This window comes from Sus scrofa, chromosome 11 (genome assembly GCF_054392235.1).
Source record: "Sus scrofa isolate SSC_HxYL_T2T_F1_AM1 chromosome 11, Sscrofa_HxYL_maternal_Yorkshire_Landrace_v2.0, whole genome shotgun sequence".
Classification (NCBI taxonomy): domain Eukaryota; kingdom Metazoa; phylum Chordata; class Mammalia; order Artiodactyla; family Suidae; genus Sus; species Sus scrofa.
The window spans coordinates 21,666,566-21,692,106 of NC_139393.1; the positions used below are offsets into that span (position 1 = coordinate 21,666,566).

General features: G+C 48.4%; 2 protein-coding genes across 13 annotated transcripts in view; one reads left to right on the forward strand and one right to left on the reverse strand.

The window, feature by feature from the left end:
* The window catches only part of LCP1 (lymphocyte cytosolic protein 1), a 59,729-nt gene extending 45,570 nt beyond the window's left edge, over positions 1 to 14,159 (forward strand). Inside the window, exons 14-16 of one of the 7 annotated variants that reach the window (XR_014819469.1) lie at positions 3,530 to 4,288; positions 8,080 to 8,204; positions 12,262 to 12,607. Coding sequence is in view for 1 of the 7 variants with exons in the window: in XM_001929138.6 (XP_001929173.1) it covers positions 4,165 to 4,288; positions 8,080 to 8,204; positions 12,262 to 12,394 (382 nt within the window). In the remaining 6 variants the exon portion in view is untranslated. Of the gene's footprint in view, positions 1 to 3,529; positions 5,946 to 7,254; positions 8,777 to 10,814; positions 11,470 to 12,261 lie in introns of those variants that run through there. The other 6 variants (XR_014819465.1, XR_014819466.1, XR_014819467.1 and 3 more) reach the window with 6 other exon arrangements.
* LOC146398583 (uncharacterized) lies at positions 4,654 to 25,498 on the reverse strand. Of its 6 annotated transcripts, none has more exons than XR_014819481.1 (5): positions 25,301 to 25,457; positions 9,910 to 12,129; positions 6,733 to 6,820; positions 6,080 to 6,121; positions 4,654 to 5,549 (listed from the first exon to the last, which is right to left on the reverse strand). XR_014819481.1 is itself a non-coding variant. In XM_084981798.1 (5 exons), exons 2-5 carry the CDS (start codon positions 9,951 to 9,953, stop codon positions 5,443 to 5,445), a joined length of 360 nt encoding a protein of 119 aa, XP_084837924.1. In that variant the 5' UTR covers positions 9,954 to 12,129; positions 25,301 to 25,498; the 3' UTR covers positions 4,654 to 5,442. The 6 variants fall into 6 exon arrangements, 1 of the variants encoding a protein (XP_084837924.1); XM_084981798.1 differs by having other exon boundaries at positions 6,654 to 6,820; positions 25,301 to 25,498; XR_014819482.1 differs by lacking the exon at positions 9,910 to 12,129 and having other exon boundaries at positions 6,654 to 6,820; positions 25,301 to 25,463.
* Between the last annotated feature and the right edge of the window lie 43 nt (positions 25,499 to 25,541).

The window sequence follows — 25,541 nt, forward strand, 5'->3', positions numbered from 1 at the left end:
CTTAATTCATTTCTCTACCTGGAAGGAAGCCCCAGACACCATATGTCACATTGCATTGTGTCCAACAAGGTAATGGCAGAGACAAGGTTTGTTGTGTCCCCAAGCACTTCAGCTTTATTCCCAGGCCACTGTCTGCAGCTCTTAATATTTATAATGGTCCTCAGAATCATTATATCATTAGTGTCTCCAGTTGATGGAGGATAATCAGAAGTGATCATATCGACTTGAATAACCGATTTACATTTGCTTTATCAACTGTGGTGCCCCACTGCCCCTCTCTAAAGTGGGATCTCTTTAATGATTGAAGTCAGATGTCATAAGGCTTCTCGGGCTCAGAAAATCCTGGAGCTAAAGAAACTTTAACCTGTTTTACTGCATGTATCTAGAACATCCCCAAAAGTCCCTAAGAGCCACCCTCACCAGTATATTTTCAGAAACAATTTCTGAACTACTTTCTATTTTCTTCCATATATGTGTTTAATTCTTAGCAGACTGGCTTTTGGTACTAATTGCTTTAAAAACCAAAGCAAAGGTCTTTCTGGTTGCAGCAGTTAAATTGACTCATGGGTTTAAAGAGGAGATAATCTTTGATAGTTTCTGTTTTAGTAATTAAAAAACGCAGGCCTTGGAGTTCCTGTCGTGGCACAGCAGAAACAAATCCAACTAGGAACCGTGAGGTTGCAGGTTCGATCCCTGGCCTTGCTCAGTGGGTTAAGGGTCTGGTGTTGCCGTGAGCTGTGGTCTAGGTCTCAGACGTGGCTTGGATCCAGCGTCACTGTGGCTGTGGTGTAGGCCGGCAGCTGTAGCTCCAATTCGATCCCTAGCCTGGGAACCTCCATATGCTGCCAGTGTGGCCCTAAAAAGACAAAACGAAAACAAAAACCCAAACCCAAAACAAAAAAACTCAGGCCTACTTTATTCTATTTTGAATTTTGTAATATCTGAAAGTCATCTCATAATATGATCTTCATTCTGAAAGTTTTATGAAAATATGACCCAACATCATAGTTTAAGACGTATATAATATAAGGTCTAGTATATTATACATAATGTATATATAATAAGGTCTAGTTTGCTGCTGTGTCTCCACTTGGCTAATAAGACTCATATTTTTCATTAGTCTTTACTATACAGGAATTGTGCCTATAAGAAAATGGACAGAAATACATCATTGTTGAAGGTGATGAAATGAGTGATAATTATGTAAATGCCATCAGGAGGGATTTTTTTTTTTCCCCCTCTGTGTGCCAGTTCTAGCTGGAATTTATTTCATTGGATTGCACAGATGTGCTAATTTGGTCATTTATCTGGACAATAAATGGCCTGTCATTTTTCCCCCTAAAAGCAAATGAAAGCTTAAACCTCCCTTTCCCCTTCAGTAGCCTGGAAGTTGTTCTCAGATTGGAAAGCTGGCAAATTGCATGTGTATAAATTTAGAGACAAAAGCCTGAGGCAGGTAGGCTGCCTGCCACGGACAGCAACAATAGTTAGACCCCTGAAAAGGAACCAAGGGTCTGAGGCAGGCAAAGGAGGGAATTCTCCTGAAATCAAACCTTGGAAGGTGAGCTGGGGAGAGGTCCTTGAAAAACAAAGCACTGAGGTTTGTCCCTCGGGGTCGCAAATAAATAAAACAGGTGTTCAATGGAAGGAAGGGAAGCATGCATTGTAATCACAGCCCCTCCAGCCCCACATCCATCAAGATCCTGTGCCGTCGGATGAGCACTGGCTGAAGCTGGGATTTGTGGGACCGTTGCATTTTGACAAAGGGCTTCTCAGCCCAGCGCAGTATATCAACATAAGGGATATTGGGATCTTGTCTGCAGGGTTTCATTTGACAGTAGCATAGTCCCCCCAAAATACGTTTTGATGATAGGGGGTGATTATCTCACAAGGAAAATCCTCGGAAGACACAAACCACACTGATTTTTCTTTTTAATTGTGAGTCTTCATTCGGTGCTTCGTGGACTCTCTGCCCTGAGTCTGCAACTTGATTCTAGCTTTTCTTCCCTTTGCTTTTTCCAATGCCACCCACTCCCGGCGCCGCCTGGGCTCCACTTCCAGTAACAGCCCCTGCGGAAGTGCCCAGGACCCTGCAGAAGCCGCCCCCACCACCCTGGTCTCCCCAGCGCCGACCCGGGACACTGGCGGGCTGGCTTCTTTTTTGGGGATGTCCACACTCTCATTCCTGGCCACCGTGCTGGAGTCCCCAAAGCACTGGGAATCTGCCGAGGCCTCCAGTGGCATGATCCCCTGTGACCTGGCTCCAGAAGCCAGGAAGCCGTGCGGAAGCAGCAGCCCGGTGGCCAGCCTGGCCCAACCAACTGCAGGCCACGTCCTGAGTGGCCACCAGCTGCCAGGCTTCCTTCCAAGGTGCTAGGCTTCCCTCTCTAGCTCCCCCACCCCCCAACAGGCTGCAGCAGGCGGAAGCAGTTGGGTTCTTTCATGTCAAAACAACACGCCACCAAAAAAAAGGAAGTTGAGAGAAACCTACTCTTTACCATTCAAGCCACGCGAGCGCCTTTCTTTTTTTTTTTTGTCTTTTCTGGGCCACACCTGCAGCATATGGAGGTTGTTCCCAGGCTAGGACTGGAATCGGATCTGTAGCCACCGGCCTACACCACAGCCACAGCAACACGGGATCCGAGCCACGTCTGCGCTCACTGAGGGACACCGGACCCTTAACCCACAGAGCCAGGCCAGGGCTGGAACTTGCTTCCTCATGGATGCTGCTCAGATTTCGTTTCCGCTGAGCCATGATGGGAACTCCACCAGCGCCTCTCTGACACCCTGTAACCCTGTGCCTTGCGCCGGGTGAAAAATAAACCCCGAAAAATAAACCCCGAGCAGCCGGCAAAGAGAAAAGAAAAGCAAAGTCTCAAGAGCCCTTTCCCCCCATCTCCAGCGACAGGGAAGTGCTTTCACCTGAAGGCTGCAGAAAGGACCCTTGAAAACCGTGGGGGAGGTCGTGGGAGAATTGTGTTTTCCACGCAAGCAGAAAGGTCCCTTGAAAACCGTGGGGGAGGTCGTGGGAGAATTGTGTTTTCCACGCAAGCAGTAACTGGAGGATGACACCCGACGGCTTAGGGAAGCGAAACCCCAGGCACCCGAGTGGAGGGTGACCTCGTTTCGGGAGGCCCTCCAGACACGACTCTAGGGCAGGGGACTTAAGTTTCAGTGTAGACAATGCACACGCTGCAACCTCGACGGCTGGTCTTTCACGGGGAGTTTGACCTCCTCTTAAAAGACGGAACCGCGGGGCCAGCACATCTGCCCCCTGCTGGGCTCTCGCCGCGGAGTCCTTTTTCTTTTTCTTTTTTGTCTTTTTGCTGTTTCTTGGGCCGCTCCCGCGGCATATGGAGATTCCCAGGCTAGTGGTTGAATCGGAGCCATAGCCACCGGCCTACGCCAGAGCCACAGCAACGCGGGATCCGAGCCACATCTGCAACCTATACCGCAGCTCAGGGCAACGCCAGATCCTTAACCCACTGAGCCAGGCCAGGGATCAAACCCGCAACCTCATGGTTCCTAGTCAGATTCGTTAACCACTGCACCACGACGGGAACTCCCGGAGTCCTTTTTCTGAGGGATTGGCCTGGGGAATGGCCAGTCCTCTCTGCTCCATGGAATTTTCAGAGCTGGAAGCATCTTAACGTTTCCCTCCGCAAAACCTCCTTCCCAGCCCAGGTATGTCTAAGGTAATCCTTACCCTCCAACAAGAGACTAACTAGAGATTAATGTGTATTCCCATTGTTTCCGCTTCTGTGATACCTGGAAGAAACTCTTTCAGTTGTTTTTCATGATGTTGGCTGCTCTGCCTCTTTGATCGTTGACGTGCTCTTGATTTCTGTGGTTCTTTTAAGAACCAGATCAGCGGTTCCAATCCTTTGCTTCCTTTTCGTGTCCCTGCTTCTCTTCTCTTCTGCTCTTCCTTCCTGCAACGGCCGTAGTATTTGCTCTGCGTCTTACGCTTCCCAGCAAGTTGCTTTTCGTTATTCTAAAAGGACCTGTGATTGTGACATCTTTTTTTTTTCTCCCTCACATGTCATGGTTTCAGGCCATCTTCTGCAACAGGAAAAAAAGAACTCTTCCACACCGGTGGCTCTCTGAGATGGTGAACGTTTTTGGCAACGTTTCTGCAGCAAATCATTCTTGATTTTTCTCCAGGTACACGCTGAATATCCTTGAAGAAATCGGAGGAGGGCAGAAGGTCAATGATGACATTATTGTCAACTGGGTGAACGAAACACTGAAGGAAGCGGGGAAAAGTACATCCATCTCCAGTTTCAAGGTGACGCGCGTGCGCTCCTGCCTTGTCTCCTGCGTGTGGCCACCTGGGCTTTACGGTCACCTTCACTGCTTTCACACCTTTTCACAAGTGACCTATGAGGCTCCCCCCTGTGATGTTACGTGAATGACCCACTGTCATTTTGACGGTCATAGGCCATTTCGTGGACCTATTCTTTGTCATTTCCCCCATAATAATTAATTTTTAAAACCCATTTTTTTTACACATGATTTTAGTAATAATGTAAAATCTAAGATTTTGAAAATGTGCACAACTCATGGTTTGGATTGTTAACATAATGAGGGTGAAGTGTAAAATGCCAGCAGATCTCCCAGGGGGTGTTTTTTTGAGAAGAAGCACTTGTGTACTTGTATCCAAATCCCATTTTTATTAATAACAGCACCGTAGTTTATTACATTTCTTAACTCATGTTTTATACATCTGCTGGATCCTTCCTCCAGGGCCCCGTGCTCTTCATATTATAATGTCTGCGTCACATCCTAACTGCATTTTTCTGGTTTAAAGGTCAAGATTGGGGAAAGGGACCCGTTTGGAATTATATTAACAAAAGTGGGTGAGGCAGGTCTTCAGGATAGCAAGCCCCTGCTTCAAAAGCAAGAAGAAAATGGAAATCTCTCCCCTCCCAGAAAAGGCAGCAGGTCTATCTCTGGGCTGGGCTGTACCAGGGGCGTCCAGTCCCCGTGAGCTTAGCACAGAGAAAGGCCAGCCCTGTCTTCCCTCTGCTTCCCATTCGTTCAGAGGGCTGAGCAGAGGTCGAAGCAGAAGCTGGTGATGGACGGACACACGCAAATTCTGCCAGAAGGAGCCTCAGAAAGTGATGGAGAAGGGCGCTCCCAAGAGGCATTGCGCCCTGAGGACCAGGGGCTCCTTTTTTGTGACGGGCTCCTCCCGTCATCTTCGTAGACATTGTGAAGACGGCTTTACCATTGTCCTGATTTTATGTAGTGAGGAAGCTGAAGCTCGTTTCACTCCCGAGGTTACCGCTGGCCAGCGCGGCGTGTGGTCCACGAGGGAGGGACAGCCGCTGTGCCTCTCATGGGTCCCTTGACGGTGGCTGTGAAGTGCCACGTTCCAGCGCCCCGGGCATGCGTCTCTGTGCAAAACTGCTGCTGCTTTACAGTATGCAGCGCATTTCGTTACGCAGCAGCTTCTGGGGTGTGCTCGTTGGGACTCACTCCGAGGGATGTTTGACCATTTTTTTGCTCCTTGTGTTGCTCCGGCCTAATTCTCTCCTGTCTTCTCGCTGAGTCGGTACAGAATCGAGTAGGTAGAAAAGGCCCATAAAAGGAAAATGGCAAATTAGCCCCACACTGCCCGTAAAATGAGTAAAACCCTTAAATAAAATAAAATAAGTAAATAAAATAAGTAAAACCCTTAAAAAATGAGCTTAGGGAGTTCCCATTGTGGTGCAGTGGAAACGAATCAGACCAGTATCCATGAGGATACAGGTTCGATCCCTGGCCTCGCTCAGTGGGTTCAGGGTCCGGTGTTGCTGTGAGCTGTGGTGTAGGTCGCAGACGTGGCTCGGATCCTGCAGCGCTGTGGCTGTGGTGTAGGCCAGCAGCTGTAGCTTCGATTCAACCCCTGGCCTGGGAACTCCCCTGTGCTGCGGGTTCGGCCCTAAAAAAAAATGATCTCAGCCCATTCTTGATTGACTGTTGCACAAACAGTCCTGGCCCCTCCTCGCCTGTGAATACTGCCAGCTGCTGGCGATTTCGCTGCCTGTGAGCCCCCAAGACAGTGGGAAGAAAGTAGGAAAGAAGGTGAACTCACATGTCTCCATCTGCTTCCCTTGTGCTTCTTTATTAGAAGATTCTGTGGAGACAGAAGCTCATGATGGAAATTAGACTACAAGTATATGTATTTTTTTTTTTTTTTGCTTTTTTTCTTTTTGTCTTTTTTGGGCTTCACCTGCAGCATATGGAAGTTCCCAGGCTAGGGGTCAAATTGGAGCTGCAGCTGCCGGCTTACACCACAGCCACAGCAACGCGAGATCTGTTGTAGCAACTCATCTGCTATGTACACTGCAGCTCACGGCAACACTGGATCCTTAACCCACTGAGTGGGGCCAGGGATCGAACCCACCTCCTCATGGATACTAGTCGGGTTCTTGACCTGCTGAGCCACAATGGGAACTCCCTTGCTTTTCTTTCTTTCTTTTTCGGCCCTGCTCAGAGCATGCAGAAGTTCCCAGGCCAGGGATCAAACCTGAGCCGCAGCAGTGACCACACCAGATACTTAACTGCTGGGTCACCAGGAACTCCTGATTTTAATTTTCTGGTGGTTCTCATATTACCCAGAAGTAAATAAAAATGGTCCCATCTTATCTTTTAAAATATTATGCTACCTCTACAGAGGGAGACTGCTGGAGGCCTAGCATCTTGCAGGGTCCTTTGTCTTGTTTCTTGGTTAGAATTGGTTCTGACCTGGACCCTCAAGGCCTGAGGTGTTTGGTTTTGACGCTGCTTGGACAGTGACACATAGTGGCTTCTCCGTGTCTGTACCCACAGGTCCCTGAAAGAGAACAGAGGGAGCAGTTTTGTGTGTTCACACCTTAAAAGCATTCACAGCTCTGGGATCTCTGAATCAAATTGTTTACAGATGCCAAAGAAAGAGCCCAGGATTTTAAGTCAGAATACCTGGGTTCCAAGCACAGCCCCCACACTTATCGGCAAGTCACCTTCAGAAACTCCCTTGGCTCGCTGTAAAATAAGATTAGATGCCTGCATCTGAGGCTGGTGGCGAACAGTGAGATAACCCACAAAAAGCACTGAGCAAGAGTTCCCATCATGGCGCAGCGGAAACGAGTCTGACTAGCATCCATGAGGACCCAGGTTCGATCCCTGGCCTCGCTCAGTGGGATAAGGATTTGGCGTTGCTGCGAGCTGTGGTGTAGGTCACAGACATGGCTCGGATCTGGCGTTGCTGTGGCTGTGGTTTAAGGCCAGCCGCTGCAGCTCCAATTTGATCCCTGGCCTGGGAACCTCCCTATGCCATGGGTGTGGCCCTAAAAAGACACACACACACACACACACACACACACACACACACACACACGTGCTGAGCAAACTGGGAGAGACCATGAGTATTAGTTACTGCCACTGCATTTGATTGCATAATTTTCAGCACTGTCTCCCTGCACCGACAGAGCTTCCCCCCACCCCTCAGGTCCCTAAGAAAGGAGCATTGACTGACTCCTCCTGTCCAACTGAGCCCTCATCACTGTCCCTGTCTGCCACCTTTGGGGTGTCCCCCCCAAGTGAAGCAGGGTTTCTTTTAATGTCTTCATTCTCTCCTTTCTGATGGTTTCGTGGTCAGCGCTTCCTTTCTCTACTGACAACCAGGACTTGAATGAAACATCCTGTATTTGAACCCTCTGCTTTTCTCTAGTTGCACTAACTCCCTTCCATTCACTGTTTGAGGATGACTCCCAGCCTCTTGGCAGACAAGAGGTCTTTCCGCTGCTTCCTGAGCCACCAGGAAGCTGCTGAAGCCCCAGGAGAAACCACAGTGGATTTGAAACAGCATGTACCACACTGTGGCATTTCCCAGACCAGGGTGTATATATTTCTTACTTATTTATTCAGCCGTGAGGTTCCCCGGCCAGGGATCAAACCCGCACCACAGCGGTGACAATGCCAGATCCTTAACCTGCTGCGTCACAAGGGGACTCCTGATTTCATATTTAAGAGGAAAGACCCACCCACATTCTTGAGCCAAACAGAGGTAACTCGGGGGCACATTGATCAAATGCACGCTTTCTCTGTGTGCAGGACCCAAAGATAAGCACGAGTCTGCCCGTTCTGGATCTCATCGATGCCATTCAGCCTGGTTCCATTAACTATGACCTTCTGAAGACAGAAAACCTGAATGATGAAGAGAAACTCAACAATGCAAAGTGCGTAAATAGACCTGAGGGCAGGGCGGGAGGTGGATGGTTGCGCCCCGGCTGGTGCCTGTGCACAGTTTTAGTTTCACTACTGATGCCTTTTCTTCTCATGATTTGCGTCCCATCACTGATACTTGATTTTATTTTTCTTTTTATGGCCACACCTGCGGCCTACGGAAGTTTCCAGGCTAGGGGTCGAATCGGAGCTGCAGTTGCCCGCCTATGCCACAGCCACAGTAACGCCAGATCTGAGCCATATCTATAACCTACACGGCAGCTTTGCGGCAACGCCGGATCCTTAACCCCCTGAGCAAGGCCAGGGATTGGATCGCATCCTCATGGATACTAGTCAGATTTGTTTCCACTGAGCCACGATGGCAACTCCTTATTTTAGATACTGTTACAGCCCTATTTAAGGCTCCAAATGTTAGCAGCAACAAGGCAAAGACACAATTGATAAAATTAAAACAATTGAAGTGGAAAACAGTTGACTTCCGATTGAGAAGCAAGCCTGTAATTCCTTAAAACCAATATCCTCATCATAGTCTAAGGGAGCTTCCTAAGTAGTCTATACACAGTGGGCACAAATATAAACACCCCATTTGTGAGTATCCCCGGATATGCATGGGCAGAGGTGGGGTTCAAGATCAGAGTCTTCACCAGCTTGAGAGCAGCTGTCATCGCTTTCTATGCAGAGGGAGGGTCAGCTGACCCCACGTTTGGCCTGTCATCTGCTTTTATTTTTATTTTGTCTTTTGTCCTTTTTTAGGGCCGCACCAGGGGCATATGGAGGCTCCCAGGCTAGGGGTCCAATGGGAGCTGTAGCCACTGGCCTCTGCCGCAGCCACAGCAACGCCAGATCCAAGCCGTGTCTGTGACCCACACCACAGCTCAAGGCAACGCCGGATCCTTAACCCACTGAGCGAGGCCAGGGTTTGAACCCGCCACCTCATGGTTCCTAGTTGGATTCCTTTATGCTGTGCCACGAGGGAACTCCTGTCACCTGCTTTTAGAGATAAGGTTTTGCTGGAGCACAGCCAGGCCCCTTCATTCCTACACTTTCTGTAGCTCGTTCCCTGATACAACAGCAGAGTTGAATGGTTGTGGCGAAGCCCACAAAGTCTGAAATATTTCCTAGCCAGCTGGTCTTTATGGAAAGCTTGCTGCCCTCCAGAGAGGTGACTTTCCCAGAGCAGCCTGTATGAGCGTCCTGGGGCTGTCATAACCAAACACCACCAACAGGAATGGCCTCTCTCACTCTTGTGGAGGCTCGACGTCCAAGTTCAAGGTGTTGGCGGGGTTGGCGCCCTCTGAGGGCGGGCTCTCTCGTGCCTTCCGGTGATGGCCTGTGGTCCTTGGCTGATGGAGGCGTCACTCTCTCTCCCTCCACCCCCTTCTTCACATGGCTTTCCCTGTGTTTCTGTGACCTCACAGGGCCGTCGTGCCCCCGCCCCTTTGTGTCTGTGTCTCTTCTCTTTTAAGGACATCGGTCGTACTGGATGCGGCTCCAGCCTGCCCCAGCATGCCCTCGTCTTAACTATTTGCATCTGGAATAACACTCTTTCCAAATAAGGTCCCCATCTGAGGGAGCAGAGATGAGGGCTTCCACATATGTTTTTGTTGGGGGGACACAGTTCAGCCTGTAACACAGGACCACAGCTAACAAGTGACAGTGCCCAGCGGCCCCCCCCCCCCCGTGTATATATAACCCCACCTGGAGCCTTCTGTCTGTTTCCAGTTTGGGAAAGAGGGGGACATGTGCTTCTGGTATGCAGGTGTTTATTTAGCTCAGTCTGATGGAGAGAAGATACATAGTTAAACAGCAATTGCAATAGAATATGATGGATGGTATAGAAGGAGGATTCCAGGGTGCTGCGGAGGGGACAGGAAGGAAACTGAAGCAATACCCCCTAAGCTGGGACAAATGCAAAGGGCAAGTAAGGAGCAGGACAGGCGAAGAAATAAGAGGAAGAATCTTCCAGCAGAGGGAATAACACAGATGAAAATCCAGAAATTAAAAAAAAAAAAAAAAAGAGTTCCTGTCGTGGCTCAGTGGTCACGAACCCCCGACCAGTATCCATGAGAATGTGGGTTCAGTCCCTGGCCTCTTCAGTGGGTTAAGGATCCAGCGTTGCTGTGAGCTGTGGTGTAGATCGAAGATGCGGCTCGGATCTGGCATTGCTGTGGCTGTGACACAGGCCGGTGGCTACAGCTCCAATTCGACCCCTAACCTGGGAACCTCCGTATGCAGTGGGTGTGGCCCTGAAAAGACAGAAAATTAAAAAATAAATGACCAAAGGCCTTGAGCCTGTAGATGCTCAAGAGAGATGTGATTAGGTTTAAGGAACTTGCCCAAGGCTTTACAATTATCAGGTGGTTCAGCTGAGATGCCAAGTCTGACTTCAGAGCCCAGGCTTCTAAGCACAGTGCCTGTAAGAGTAAGACACAAAGTGACTTAGAAAAATGGGTAAAAGGAATTATTATAAAATGTGAAAAATGAGGCATTCCTTTTATGGCTCAGCGGGTTAAGAATCTGACTAGTATCATGAGATTGTGGGTTCGATCCCTGGCCTCACTCAGTGGGTTAAGGATCCGGCGTTGCCATGAGCTGTGGTGTAGGTCACAGAGGCAGCTCAGGTCTGGTGTTGCTGTGGCTGCTGTGTAGGCTGGCAGCTGCAGCTCTGATTCGATGCCTAGCTTGGGAACCTCCATATGCCACGGGTACGGCCCTAAAACGAAAAAAAAAAAAAGGTTATGGTGGCCAAATTGTACATGTTTTTTGGAAACTCTGTTTCCTAATTTTAAAAGTTTTCCCTCTATTTTATAATGAAAAATAAATTTTATTTCATTGATGGTTAACATAAAGGAAGTAATCCAGAGATGGACAGGGAGAAAAAATGGGAACTACTCCTGTCTGATGCTCTTAGTTTAATTTGATCAATAAAGTAGGAGTAAAGTTATTTCAGGAGTAATGGGGCCTTGGGTGGCAGGAGACCGGAGCAGCCACGGGAAGAGGTTACAAGGTAATAAACGAGGAGCGTAAAGGAACTGCCAGGTGGTGGCAGGGGCTCATTTGAAAATAGGCTACAACTAATAAAAATTATCTTCTTATAACTCTAAACAGAGGCGACATGTTCTGATGCAGCAAGGATAATCTTAATGTGAAAAATGTGTAGCACAAACCTCTGGTTATTCTACCATTCTAGTAACGTAAATAAATAGCCATGTAGGCAAGGATTGGAACGGAACAAGGAATAAAAGAATTGATGTATAAGGTCGAGGCCCTTTTTTCTGCCTTGTAAAAATGTTTCTATAGTCGAGGAGTTCCTGTTGTGGTTCAAAGGGTTAAGAATCTGTTATAGGGTCCGTGAGGATGTGGCGTCCACCCCTGGCCTTGGGCCGTGTGTTAAGGACCCAGCGTTGCTGAAAGCTACAGCATGGGTCACAGATGTGGCTTGGATCCCGCGTTGCTGTGGCTGAGGTGTAGGCTGGCAACGGCAGCTCCAATTTGACCTCTAGCCTGGGAGCTTGCCGTATGCTGCAGAGGCGGCCATAAAAAGAGAAAAATAATGTTTCTATGGTTGAAATGTCATCCGCAGACTTTCCCTTGACCACACTCTTATTCGGTTCTGTGACCTTTTCTGCCACTGCACAGTCGGGGCAAATAAGCAGGGGTGTGTGTGTGTGTGTGTGTGTGTGTGTGTGTGTGTGTGTGTGTGTGTGTGTGTGTGTGGTGGGGGGTACTCCATCCAGAGAGGCAGCTGCCAGGATGCTCTCTAAGGATACATCATACATTCGGTCATGAGCAGGAGGCTAGGCAGCAAGTTTGATGGAGTCCGGGGTGTTGTCAAGCGGAGATTTGCCTGCACATCTCTGGAGGAAGCCAGTGATGGGCTCCAGCCATTCTAGGAGTGAACTCTGTATAGGAGATCGCCTGCAGTGTGGAATACAAGTGTAGGTTAGACAGTATACACTGCATAGAATGACCGTAGCTGTGATCCCGAGGGCGTCCCCTGCCTACTTGGTGGCTCAGGCTCCCCCTCATTTGCCCTCTTTTCTCATTTAGGTATGCCATCTCTATGGCCCGCAAAATTGGAGCAAGAGTGTATGCCCTCCCAGAAGACCTGGTGGAAGTGAACCCCAAGATGGTCATGACGGTGTTTGCCTGCCTCATGGGGAGAGGAATGAAGAGGGTGTGAGGCTCAGGGGGCGGGGCTGGAGGCGCATGCGCGTTTCTCGCAGCTCGGCACCCCGGCACCCGGCACCCGGTGCTCCCAGGAAACGCGGGGATGAGTTGAGCCCTTCCAAAGCTTTCAACTTGGTGACCTTGTACAAGGTTCCAAAAAGTGTGTTATGTGTTCAGCCAAGTAGCCTCCGTGTATTTAACAAAAAGTGCTCTATTCTTTGCAAAAGACCCAGTCTCTTACAAATATTTTTTTAAACCATGGAATCGATTGCTTCTTTGAAAATCTAGAGGAAAACAACTCATTTTCCAGGCGCCCTTCTTGCTTTTGCCGTTATAGTCAAGTAGAGAATCCACAGTGCTGTCCATTTTAACATCTTTCAAACCGGCTTCAGTTGGCCGCCTTCTTGTGTAGGGTGAGAACCAGGAGGGGAGAATCATCAAACCAGCCCTAAAACTGGCTTCTGGAGGCCACCATTTGACCTGTAACAAGCCTCCTTCGTGTCGCTCTTGTCCTACACTGCATCTCCCTGTGACTTTGCCCTCCACCCACTCAGATCCCTTCCCGATGGCCCGCTTCTGCTGACTCTCCTCCTCTCCCTGCCCTTTGGATCATCTGACAAATCAGTCAGGCTGGTGGGGTCCCCAGGAATCTCTGGTAACCCACAGAAGTAAGACTCATCATCAGAGCCTTTTCTCAGCACGAAGGTCCCCAATGCTCTCAGATTTTGCTTTTTCAGCCAATAGGAAGCCCTCAGTTTGTAACCCTCAGATTTGGGCTCTGACCAGATCTAACATCTTGAATACTGTGCCTTCAGATAGATTCTTTTTTTAAAAAAATTGTATTATAGTTGATTTACAATGTTCTGTCAATTTCTGCTGTACAGCAAAGTGACCTAGGTACACATGCATTCTTAACTCTGGGCGGAGGGTTAGGTCCAAGGAGGGTGTCATTGAGTAGCAAACCACGAGGGGGCAGTGTGGAGCCACAGCAAAGCAGCGGTACTTTGGTGCTGCCCTGCGTTAGAGCTGTTACTGTGCTATGGCCAAATATCTGATGACTGGGAACCATCCTGCTCCGATTTTATTTGCTCTTAGATCATGGTGCATCTGATTGCTGCCCGGCCAAAGTTTACTTTTGGGTAGCCCCCCGTCCCAAGCTCCCAGGGGGCGATATGTGCCAATGAACACATACACACACACACACACACACACACACACACACACACACACACACACACGTACCTAGCCAGGTGTCAGGCTGGGTAAGAACTGGCTGAATGGTTTTATAAAGAGCTAATTTACTGGATATTTAAAGAATCCCAAAGCAAAAGCAGAGGAACAGTGTGAATTTGAGCAGTTCTGATAGATTATACAATTTCCCTGAAAACCCACCAAAGACTAAATAGCAACAGAGCATGTGAACCAACACTAGACCCCCCCCCCCCCCCCCGCCCCGTCGTGGTGAAAGGTCTCAGGGGGGAGGTGTCCTCTTCCTTCCGGTCGTGTGTAATGGAACTTTGTCATTTTTCAAAGCGATTGAAATGCATGGCCCTGGAGCCCAGTTCCTTGGCCGTGGGCTCAGGAAGCTGATGTGTGGTTTCTCCCAGCCCATAACCTGCCTCTGAATGCACAGCGTCTGGCTCGGTCTTAATCTGCACTTAATGTAGCCCCTGAGATTCTCCCCCGTCTGCCCCCAGGAAGAGTGTTACTGCCTTAATGGAAAATGAAGAGAAAATAATGCTGGAGATGTCTCCAAATAAAACGTTCCCTATATTGGACATCTTCGGAAGGTGTCTTAAGAGTGTGCTCTCACTTACTCACTCAGCCCACAGGCCCCGAGGGGCCTAAACGTGCCAGGTCCCCTGCAGGGTATTTACGGGGAATGCCTGCGAATGAGGCGGGCATTGCTTTCAGCTGCTCAGGAAAGACGCTTTAACTCCAGGCGGAGTTGAGCGAGTTAACCAACAGGGTGCCAAGGGAGGCGTGAGGGCAGGGGGAGTCGTGCTTACAGCGGGGGGAGCCCTCTCAGGAGAAGAATGTCCGAGAAAACGGAATAAGTTGGGGCGAGTTAGACAAAGACGCGGCTGAAGCAAAAGGTAAGACACAGAGTCTCAGACACACATTGAAGCCGGTCATGAACAGACGCCAGACGTGGGGGTTGGTGTGAAACAGTCTCCAGAGTGATTCGAGAAGGAAGCGTTGGGGCCACCGGTGCCTGGCGTCTCCTCTTGAGCCCGGCCCGGCCGGCCTTTGGCTGGCGGGGTGGGAGGCCTGTGCTGAGGATGCATGTGGCAGCTGGTTTCTCAGGGTGGGCTGCTAGGACAGAAAGGCATCCAATTGGCCTGGTCAGTCCTGACCCACGGGAGGGTCACGCACCCACAGAGCTGCGAGGAAGCTGGGTCTTTTTTTTAAGGACCGCACCCGGGGCATATGGAGATTCCCAGGCTAGGGGTCCATTCGGAGCTGTAGCTGCCGGCCTACACCACAGCCACAGCAATGCAGGATCCAAGCCACGTCTGCAACCTACACCGAAGCCCACGGCAATGCCAGATCCTTAACCCACTGAGTGAGGCCAGGGATCGAACCTGTATCCTCATGGATACTAATTGAGTTCATTACCACTGAGCCACAGCAGGGCCTCCAGAAGCCGGGCTTTTGTGCTTAAGCTGTGCTTCCTGACTTCAGCAGCAGCAGCTTTTTGGAGATGGCTCTTTACTGGCTTAACATTCCTGCAGCTTTTACACTTAGGAGGTAGCAGCCTTCCCTATATATCATGCAGTTACCGGCGTTAAGTGTTGTGTGTGTGTGTGAGAGAGAGAGAGAGAGAGACTGTAGTGATAGGACCTGAGCAGGAAGACTGAACAGGTGCAGGAAAGCAGAGTATTATCAAGCGAAGAAAATGAAAACTCTTGGGGAAGAAAAGGCTAAAGGAATACAGCCATCTAAGCATGATAATTTTTCTAAAGTTAGAAGTGTTATTGTTACGTTTTAGTCCATGTGAATAATAGCATCCGAAAGTAAAATTGTGCAGAAAGGTTTGTGGTGGGAAGTAGGCCACCTTCCCATCACCTCGTGTCTAGAGAGATGTTTGAACATCAGCTCGTGTTGGCTCCAGCTGGCTCCGATGGTAAACCAGTGTTACCTTGAACTTGGCCGTGATGGGCGTATGTACACCACAGAATTAATCAAACTCTACAATAGGGCTTTTTGTCCCCAGAGAGAGGGCTTTTCAACCCACCACCACCTTCAGTTCTCCTCTTGGTCAGCAACCACTGTTAGCGATTTCTCCTGTATCCTTCTAGAAGTATTCAATGCACTTGTTACACACACACACCCCTTTTGATTGCAAATGTTAGGATGCCACACACATCACTCCGCATCTCATTTTCTTCACACCGTTTCTTGGAGAGGGTTCCATATTAACAAATATAGACCTGCCTCAATCTTTTCAGCAGGTGCATAGTATTCTGTTGTGTGGATGTGCCCACCTGTGTTTAACCAGTGGCCTCTACGCAGCTATTTAGATTGTTTCCATCCTTGGCTACAGCAAAGGAAGCCAACATGAATAATATCACCTCTGCTGCTTGTACACAGAATGTTCATTTTAATTCAGCAGGTGTTTAATCAGGTGTCTGCTCTGGCAAAGTTACCGAACATTGGGGAATAACACATAAATCCTTCCTCTGAAGTTTCCTTGAGGTCTTTGACAAAGAACCCTCAGCTGAGATGGACACTTGAGCCCATCCCAATGTCTCCATTTCAGGTCTAAAGAAGCATGTTAATCCAGCAAGGAGAGAACGTGCACATGCAAACTATAATCAAAAGCAGGGTATGATCAATGCTGTAACAAATTTGTCAATAAAATATGGGAGCTCGGGGGAAAATTAATTCTGAAGGAAGGATGAGCAAAATTCTGTGGAAAAGCCAAGCTCCAACTCATGGGAAGTGGGCAGGAGCCACGCCTTGCCATGTCAATGTCTCCTACAATGCCAGGTACTTGCCAGATTTTTATAAGAGCTGGGGAACTTTGAAGAATTATTAGACATCGGGAGTTCCCATTGCGGCTCAGTGGGTTATGAACCTGACTAGTATCCAAGAGGATGTGGGTTCGATACCTGGCTTCGCTCTGTGGGTTAAGGATCCGGTGTTGCCATGAGCTGTGGTGTAGGTCACAGATGCGCCTCCGATCCCGGGTTGTGGCTGTGGCTGTGGCCGGCAACTGTAACTCTGATTGGACCCTTAGCCTGGGAACCTCCATATGCCATGGGTGTGGCCCTAAGAAGACCAAAAAAAAAAATTATTAGATACAAACAAATGTTTTTCTGACTGTGGCAGATGCCAAGCCGAAGCCATTGTGAGAAATGAGAAATGGATTCACCTGCAGAGTGTTTAGACTGGAATGAATTCCTTTTTGGAAATGATGGCATTTGAGCCTGTCGACTAGATGGGCTTTTCAAGTCTCAGCCGACCTAGTGATTTTATCCACCTGAACACACACACACACACAATCTAGCCTTGGAGCACAATTGTAGTCCACTTTGTAAAAAGTTCCTCAACTCAGCCCACCTTATACCAGCTTGCCTCAGACTGATGCTGCATGTACGAGAGATATTTCTGTGCTCTCCAGGTCCCTGGTGGCTCCCAGGGCCACCGTCCTTGCAGTTACTGTACCTGTTGTCCGACAACAGATGCTGAGCCATCGACCTTTGTCCCCCGCCCCGTGTACCTGTGCTCAGATTAAATGCTGGCAGTGCCCTCTTAGTGAACTTGACATTGCACGCCTCGGCCAGCCTCGTGATCCCATAACCAGAGCTGATGCTCAGAACAAGTCAGCAGTGCTGATTGATCCTCTTGTGAAATCTAGTTTCTCTGATGGTTTCCTAACAAAATTCCAGTAAACTGTCAGCTGCCAAGCACTGCTCTTTTCTCAGTGTCCTGTCTCATTTTTTGGAAGGCAGAGTTTATCAATTGAGGCTGTGTGGGCATGACATAAAAAAAAAAAGAAAAAGAAAATTGGGTAAATATTTATCAAGTCTCAAGTCTATATATACTTAATAACCCACTTTCTGTTGGGCACAAAAACACAGATAAGCTAGTCAACATCCACCACCTCCCCTTCAACAGCTCAGGGGCAAGTTGGCAAAATGGTAGTGATTTTATTTTATCTGGAATGTCAAAATTGGGGAGTTCATTTAAATAAGAATTCTGGGAGCTCCCACTGTGGCAGAGTGGGATTGGCGGTATCTTGGGAGGGCTGCGACATGGGTTCCATCCCTGGCCGGTCATAGTGGATTAGGATCCGGCATTGCTGCAGCTTCAGCTTAGGTCAAGCCTGTGGCTCAAGGGAGTTCCCGTCGTGGCTCAGTGATTAACAAATCCGACTAGGAACCATGAGGTTGCGGGTTTGATCCCTGGCCTTGCTCAGTAGGTTAAGGATCCAGTATTGCCCTGAGCTGTGGTATAGATCGCAGATGCAGCTTGGATCGGGTGTTGCTGTGGCTGTGGCATAAGCTGGCCACAGCTCCAAATGGACCCCTAGCCTGGAAACCTCTATGTGCCGTGTGAGCGGCCCAAGAAATGGCAAAAAGCCAAAAAAAAAAAAAAAAAAAAAAAGACTAGGGCTCAAATATGATCCCTGGCCTGGGAGCTCCATATGCTTCAGGGTGGTCAAAAATGAAGATTAAAAAATAAAGAAGTCTGATTAATTACGTGCTACCATATATAGTTTTAGAATAGCAAGTTAGCAACTTTTAGAGGATTAGATTGCATGCAAATAATTGAATTCAAAAGCCCTGTGCAATCCAACATAAAAGTTAATGACTCAGCAGGCATTTTTAAATTGAGCTAAACCAAAGAGCTCATTGTTAAGACTTTGAATGTTCAGGAGTTCCCGTCGTGGCACAGTGGTTAATGGATCCGACTAGGAACCATGAGGTTGTGGGTTCAGTCCCTGCCCTTGCTCAGTGGGTTAACGATCCGGCGTTGCCGTGAGCTGTGGTTGCAGACGTGGCTCGGATCCTGCGTTGCTGTGACTCTGGCGTAGGCCGGGGGCTACAGCTCCAATTAGACCCCTAGCCTGGGAACCTCCATATGCCGAGGGAGCGGCCCAAAGAGATAGCAAAAAGAAAGAAAGAAAAAAAGACTTTGAATGTTCAAATGTCCTTGTTTTAAGTGTGGTGCTCGGCCTGGGCACCAATACCTTGGTTAGAATGCAGAATCCGGAGTTTCCATTGTGGCTCAGTGGTAACGAAGGTTCGATCCTTGGCCTCGACTAGTGGGGTTAAGGATCCGGCATTGCTGTGACCTGTGTTGTGGGTTGCAGACGCGGCTTGGATCCTGTGTTACTGTGACTGTGGTGTAGGCTGGCAGCTGCAGCTCCAATTGGACCCTTAGCCTGGGAACCTCTGTATGCCACATGTGCAGCTCTAAAAAAAAGCAAAAAGAAAGACAAGACAGAAATGCAGAATCTTAGCACCCCTGCCGACCTTTGAATCTGCATTTTAATAAGATCCCCAGTTAATTTGTGTGCGCAATTAAGTTTGAAAAACCTCTCCTTAAAGAAGCAAAGTCTTAAGAGAGCTACAATTGAGGCAGTTTCCTTTTAACCAACTTTCAATTAAATTACACATTCCTAATTACACTAGACCTGAGAGATTAAAAATAACCCTCTGCTAACTTTTTCCATCCTCTTTGTCCATTTGAAGTGGCCAGAGTGGCCCTGCCCTCCATCTGGGTATATCCCCCATCAGCCAGCCTTGCCCTTTAAAGGCTCCTTGGCCCCTCTCTTCCCCGTGGCCCCCCCTTTCAGGCACAGACCCCAAAACCTGCATCTTTCTGATTCCACTCATATACTTAAGGTGTCCCTTGGCCCAGGCTTCTCTTACCTGCTGCCCAGGGCTGCCCCTTGAATGCATCTGACCCAGGTGGTGTCACATCCCTTAAGGCTTTTCTCCTGTTCCTTCAGTACCTACTGGCTTGTTTCCTATTGTCCCTGGAGCAACTAAGCAGGTGACTTAGTAAACCAAACTGTCCTGGGGGAGGGGAGTGTGGCCTTTCATTTCCTACTCTTTTCTCCTCCAAAACATGCACTTTGCAATGACTTTCTGGGGCAATAGCTGTATCATTGTTATCTTTGTCAATTCCCTAATGGCAAAGAGAGAGCAAGTGCCTTCCAAACAAGCATCTATAACAGGCAAAGGTCTGGAGGATGGAAGAAGCTGGTTATCTTTGAGGAACGGCAAGACTAGGACGGCCGAAGGAAAGGGAGAACTGCCCTCTTGTGAGAAACGGGTTAGGGAAAAGTTTAAGGGTGATTCTCAGATGCCAAGTGGCTTGAGCATCCCCTGGGGAGCTTGTCAAAACACACGTTTTCCAGATCCCACCTTGGGATTCAGCACCTAGAGGACTTGGGGGGGAGGATGGTGGCCCAGGAAGCTGCATTTTCCTCAGATACCCTCAGAGACTCTGAAACTCACAGACCACCCCAGTGCAAGCCGGCTGTTCTCAGCCCTGGCTGCACAATGGCCTCATCTCTGGAGCTTTACAAGATGCTGGTATCTACACCCCGCCCTCTGTGGTTCTGATGTAATTGATCTGATGTACCGCCAGGGCAGCCAGATACGTAAAAGATGCCCAGACGACTCTAATTGGCGGTCAAGTTTGAGAACCCGTGGTCTACCCGCTTCAAAGGGTGGGCCAGGTGGAGCATTTCTTCCCCCCGTTTTTAAAAGTTTTCTGGAAGTATAGTTGATTTGCAAGGTTGTGATCATTCCGGCTGTGCAACAAAGTGATTCAGTTGTATCTGTACACACATCTATTCCCTTGCAGGTTCTTTTCCCACGTGGGTGATCACAGAATAGTGGGTAGACTTTCCTGTGCTAGACAGCAGGTGGAACACTGGGTCCACTTTAAAAAAAAAAATGCACAACCTGAAAGTTGGATGTTAAGTTTTTGGGGGTGCAGAATTAGGACTTCGGCCGAGCAGACAGCATCTCAGGTGGCCCTGAGAAGCTGCTCAGGGTGACAAGGGAGGCGCTAGGATATATAGGAGTTTTTGCAACACAGAGTAGGTAGCAGGAACAAAAGAGGCCTGGGCTCCCTGAAATCCTTCCTTGACATTCTTTGTTTATCCTTCTTGACAGCCCAGGGGGCAGTATATCAGATCAGATGGCTCTGAAATACTGCCCAAGGGAGAAAGGGGAGATGGATATCAGGATAAGATAAAGGTGAGCATAAGATAAAGGTGCGTGCAGCCACACACACATTTACAAATGGTTGTTGCTGGTCTCCCGAAGGTCACCACCAGTCACAAGGAGCAGACAGCACCATGCAGGAGTTTAGCATTTTTCTAGATGTGAGGAGACGCAAGAATTGGGCACATACAATCTTCTAAAAACATCTGTCTATCTGAAGATCCATTCTTCCAGCTTTCCCAGAGCACAGAGTGCTTCCTTCGTGACTTGCACCCAGAGCTCTGCTCAGGGGGTGCTGCGGGAGGGCAGCTGCAGTGGCTCATGATTTAATCTGCGTCGAGGCTGATGGCAAGAGCCAAACTTCAGTTCACCATCTTAAAAAGCAGAGACACCAATACAAGGAGTAAGGGTTTAGAAAGGGGGATGAAGGGATGAAGTGTTGCAAGAATAGACCTTGCTTGCTTCACGATTTAACCACCCAGCCAACAGGCATTTGCCTCTCCGGGTGCCCAGGAGCCCTGCTGGTGCCACATGTCTCAGGCTCAGTATTTCTAGCCCATGTGACGGCGTCAGAACCTGGGACAGAGTTCTCCGCCTTCCAGCCCCAAATCCCCCTCTTCAGTGGCCCCGAGACCACACCATCGTCCCTCCCTCTCAGAAATGCAAGGGGCCTGCCAACCCTTTGTGCAAACTCTAAAACGGCTTGGTGCTGCATGAATAAACATGAGTGTGTGAGTGTGTGTGTGTGTGTGTGAGAGAGAGAGAGAGGAAGAAACATTTATCAATTATGTGTCTCCCAAACCTCCCAAGATGGTGCTTTAATGGCTGAATGGTTTTGAAAGGAAAACTTGTAAATTGAGCTGCACCTGAACTCATAATAAAATGCCATGGAATGAATTGACTCTCTCAGGGCTTCCCTATCAGGAAGCCTGAGCTGCATAGCTGAGTCCAGGCCAGCCCGGATCACAGAGGCGTCGCCCTTATCCTCAGGCTGAGTGAGGGAGAGGAGGCGAAGCAGCCACTGCTCACTGGGGAGGTTATCTATCCTCTTAGACTCCAGCTTCATTAAGCCAGAGGCTCACGGCTCTTGAAGAAGCACTGGCCCTCTTTTATTTGCTGCCTAATATTCCAAATTGACTGGAGAGCAAACATGCGCATTCGCTGGGTCCCAGGGGGTGTGATTCAATGAGACGGATCCCCCCACCTCACTGCCTTCTGGGACAGTGACCATCACCTAACATTTTGGGAGGAACAGAAGGAGAGGACAGCCGTCCCCAAGGTCACTGTGACCTGCATAAGGTTCCGGGCGGAAAGCACATTGGCCCCATCTGCTTCCTTCCTGGTTTCTCTCTCTCTCTCTTTTTTTAAATAAGTGGGCCATACTGACCTCCTGTTTTCAGAGGTGATCCCGCTGAATTCCCACCACAGCCCCCAGGGGTAGGTTATCCTTAACCTCGTTTTTGCAAAGAGGAAACTGCACCTCCAAGAAGCCAAGAGATTTGCCTGTGATTTGAGGTATAGAGTCCATCTGATTAAATGGTTGTGTTCGTCTCTAGCACACACTCTCTCTCTCTCCCTTTTTCTTCATGCAATAAATTCAGCTTTTGTAGTTCCCATTGTGGATCAGCAGGTTAAGAACCCGACTAGTGTCCATGAGGTTGCCGGTTCAATTCCCGGCCTCGCTCAGTGGGTTAAGGATCTGGCATTGCCGTGAGCTGTGGTGTAGGTCACAGACTCATCTCGGATCCTGCGTGGCTGTGGCTGTGGTGTAGGCTGGCAGCTGTAGCTCCAATTTGACCCCTGGCCTGGGAACCTCCACATGCCATGTGTGCACCCTAAAAAGAGAAAAGAAAAAGAAAATAAACTCACATAAAATTGTATAAAAATAAAATAGAATTTGAGGAATTCGGGCTATACACAATTGTGCAACTGCCTCCACAGTCAAACTAGAGAATGTCTCCACCACTCCAAAAACATTCTCCTGTACCTCTTTGTAGGTTAATTCCTTCCTCCAAGCCCCTTGCAACAGCTAACCTCTTTTCTGTCTCTCTAGTTTTACCTTTTAGGGCATCATACAGATGATACAGATATTCATCCAGAGTATATGAATGCCTGCTACACAGCAGCAATAAGGCAAACCGTCAAAATCAGGCACACAATTTGAACACACACATACACACACACACACACACACACGTACATATATACACTTATAGACAATAAGCACAGAAAAGGCTGTCAACATTATTGGTCTTAGAAATTTAAATTAAAGCCAAAACTCGACACCCGGTCTATGATATTTTTGTTGTAGTGGCCCAAACTAATTAGGACAACATATGATTCTATGAAGTTCTAGAACAGGCAAATAAAAAACAAAATCAAGTCAGAACAGCTGTTTTTGGATTGGGGGATAATATGTGGAAATTTTCTGGAGTGACAAAAGTTTTCTGTACCTTGATAGAAGCATGGGTTACTCCAGGATACATATTTTTTGGGGAACTCATCTAGCTATATACTTAATATCTGTGCATTGCATGGCATGGACCTCAGTTTTAAAAAGACACTGCCCCACTGCTGCCTAGGCCTGGTTTATAACAGCAGCTGGTCTGTAAGAGACAAAGGAGTAACTAACTAAACCAGGAGGAACTCAACCAGTAACTAAGTCAAGTCACCTGACTGATGACTGGCTCCTTGAAGGCCACAGTGTGATCCTGGCATAGACGTGAAAAGCCAGTGTAAATGAGGTTCTGGATTAGAAGCCCGGGGCTTCTTGGAGGCGTGTGCAGAATGGAGAGAAGTGAGCAAAGAAAAGGACAACAAAAAGCTTCAAAATGAGCTTATAAACCCTTGCTCCCAGCCATGGAAGAAATCAAAAGTTAAGAAAGGCAGCCCATAAAAGCAATGCTCAGAGCATGAAATCACCCCAAACATAATGAAACTTCTAGAGCAGCCTGACACAGACTTTAAAATAAGCATTCTGGGGAGCTCCTGCCATGGCGCAATGGATTAAGAATCCTACTGCAGCAGCTTGGGTCGCTACAGAAGCATGGGTTCCAACTCCGGCCTGGTGCAGTGGGTTAAAGGATCCAGTGTTGCTACAACTGCAGTATAGGTTGCAGCTGCAGCTCAGATTCAGTCCCTGGCCCGGACACTTCCATATGCCATGGGTGTGGCCATAAAAAGAAAACACCTACAATGAGGTACCACCTCACACTTGTCAGAATAGCCATTATTATTTTTGTCTTTTTAGGGCCACTCCCGTGGCATATGGAGGTTCCCAGGCTAGGGGTCCAATCGGAGCTGTTGCTGCCGGCCTGCACCACCGCCACAGCAATGCCAGATCCTTAGCCCACTGAGTGAGGCCAGGGATCGAACCCGCAACCTCATGGTTCCTAGTCAGATTCCTTTCTGCTGCGCCACAATGGGAAGTCCAGAATGGCTGTTGTTAATAAGTCTACAAATAACAAGTGCTGGAGAGGATGTGGAGAAAAGGGAATGCTTCCACACTGTTGGTGGGAACATGTGTTGGTTCAACCACTGTGGGAAACGGTGTGGAGTTTCCTCAGAAAACTAAATATTGAACAAACCCCGTGATCCAGCAATCTCATTCCTGGGTATATATCCAGACAAAACTATAATTCAAAAAGATACATGGGCCCCTATGTTCATTGCAGCACTATTCACAATGGCCAAGACATGGAAGCAACCTAGATGTCCATCAAGAGATAAGTGGATTAGGAAGATGTGGTACATATACAATGGAATACGTCTCAGCCATAAAAAAGAACAAAACAAGGCCATTTGCAGCAACACGGATGCATCTAGAGATTTATCATACTAAGTGAAGTAAAGCAAAAAGACAAAGACCGTGTGATATCACTTAGATGTGGAATCTAAAATATGGCACAAATGAAACTATCTGCAAAAGAAAAACAGACTCACAGACCTAGAGAGCAGACTAGGGGTTGCCAAGGGGGAGGCGGAGGGGGAGTGGGATGGACAGGGAGTTGGGGGTTAGTAGATGCACTCTAGCGTGGATGGGCAACGGGGTCCTACTCCATAGCACGGGGAACTACATCCAGTCTCTCGGGATAGACCACGATGGGAAAGAATGTTAAAAAAGAATGTATATATAAGTATAACTGAGGTACTTTGCTGTCCAGCAGAAATTGGCACAACATTGTAAATGAACGGTATCTGAACTGCAAAGAAATGCACTTAGTGGAAATGTAGGGAGAGGACCTGGGCTCCCTTCACATACAGAGGTTGGATGAGGTCTCACACCAGAGCAAATGTTATTTGGTGCTAACTTCAGAATGGCACGAGGTGGGCTTTGATTTAAACAGGGGCTCTATGGTGGCCCTAAATAAACATGACTCGAATCGATCAGTTTTTTTTTTTTTTAGGTTGGGACCTGTGGCATGTGGACGTTTCCCTGCCACGGGTCAAATCGGAACTGCAGCTGCCAGTCCATGCCACAGCCACATGGCATGGCCAGGGATCGAACCTGAGTCCTCACGGATACGGGTCGGGGTCGTTCATGCCGAGCCATGATGGGAACTCCCCAGCCAGAATCTTTTACTTCTTCAAAGAGCTCCTGTTCTTTTATGGGTGGACCCCTCCTTCCACATGGACGAGGAAAGCTCTCTTTGCATGGAGATTCTATAATGGTCCAGACTAGCTCTCCTTCCCAGCCCTGTACCAGCAGTCAGTTTTGAAACACTCACCTTCTAGGTCTTCATCTAAGTTGAAAACGTTGAAAAAGACAAAGACCAGGGGAGACCTCAGCTGGACCCTACGGGAGACTCCGCTCTGCATGGGCTGGAATCTACTGATCAGCACTCTATGGCTCTGGTTCAGCAAAGCAGACAGGCTTGTGCTGTTTTACCAGTGTTTTCGTCTTGGCCTCATCTTCCCTGAGGAGTTAAATATTTTCTAGAGCGTCTAACCTGAGAACAGCTGTCACCC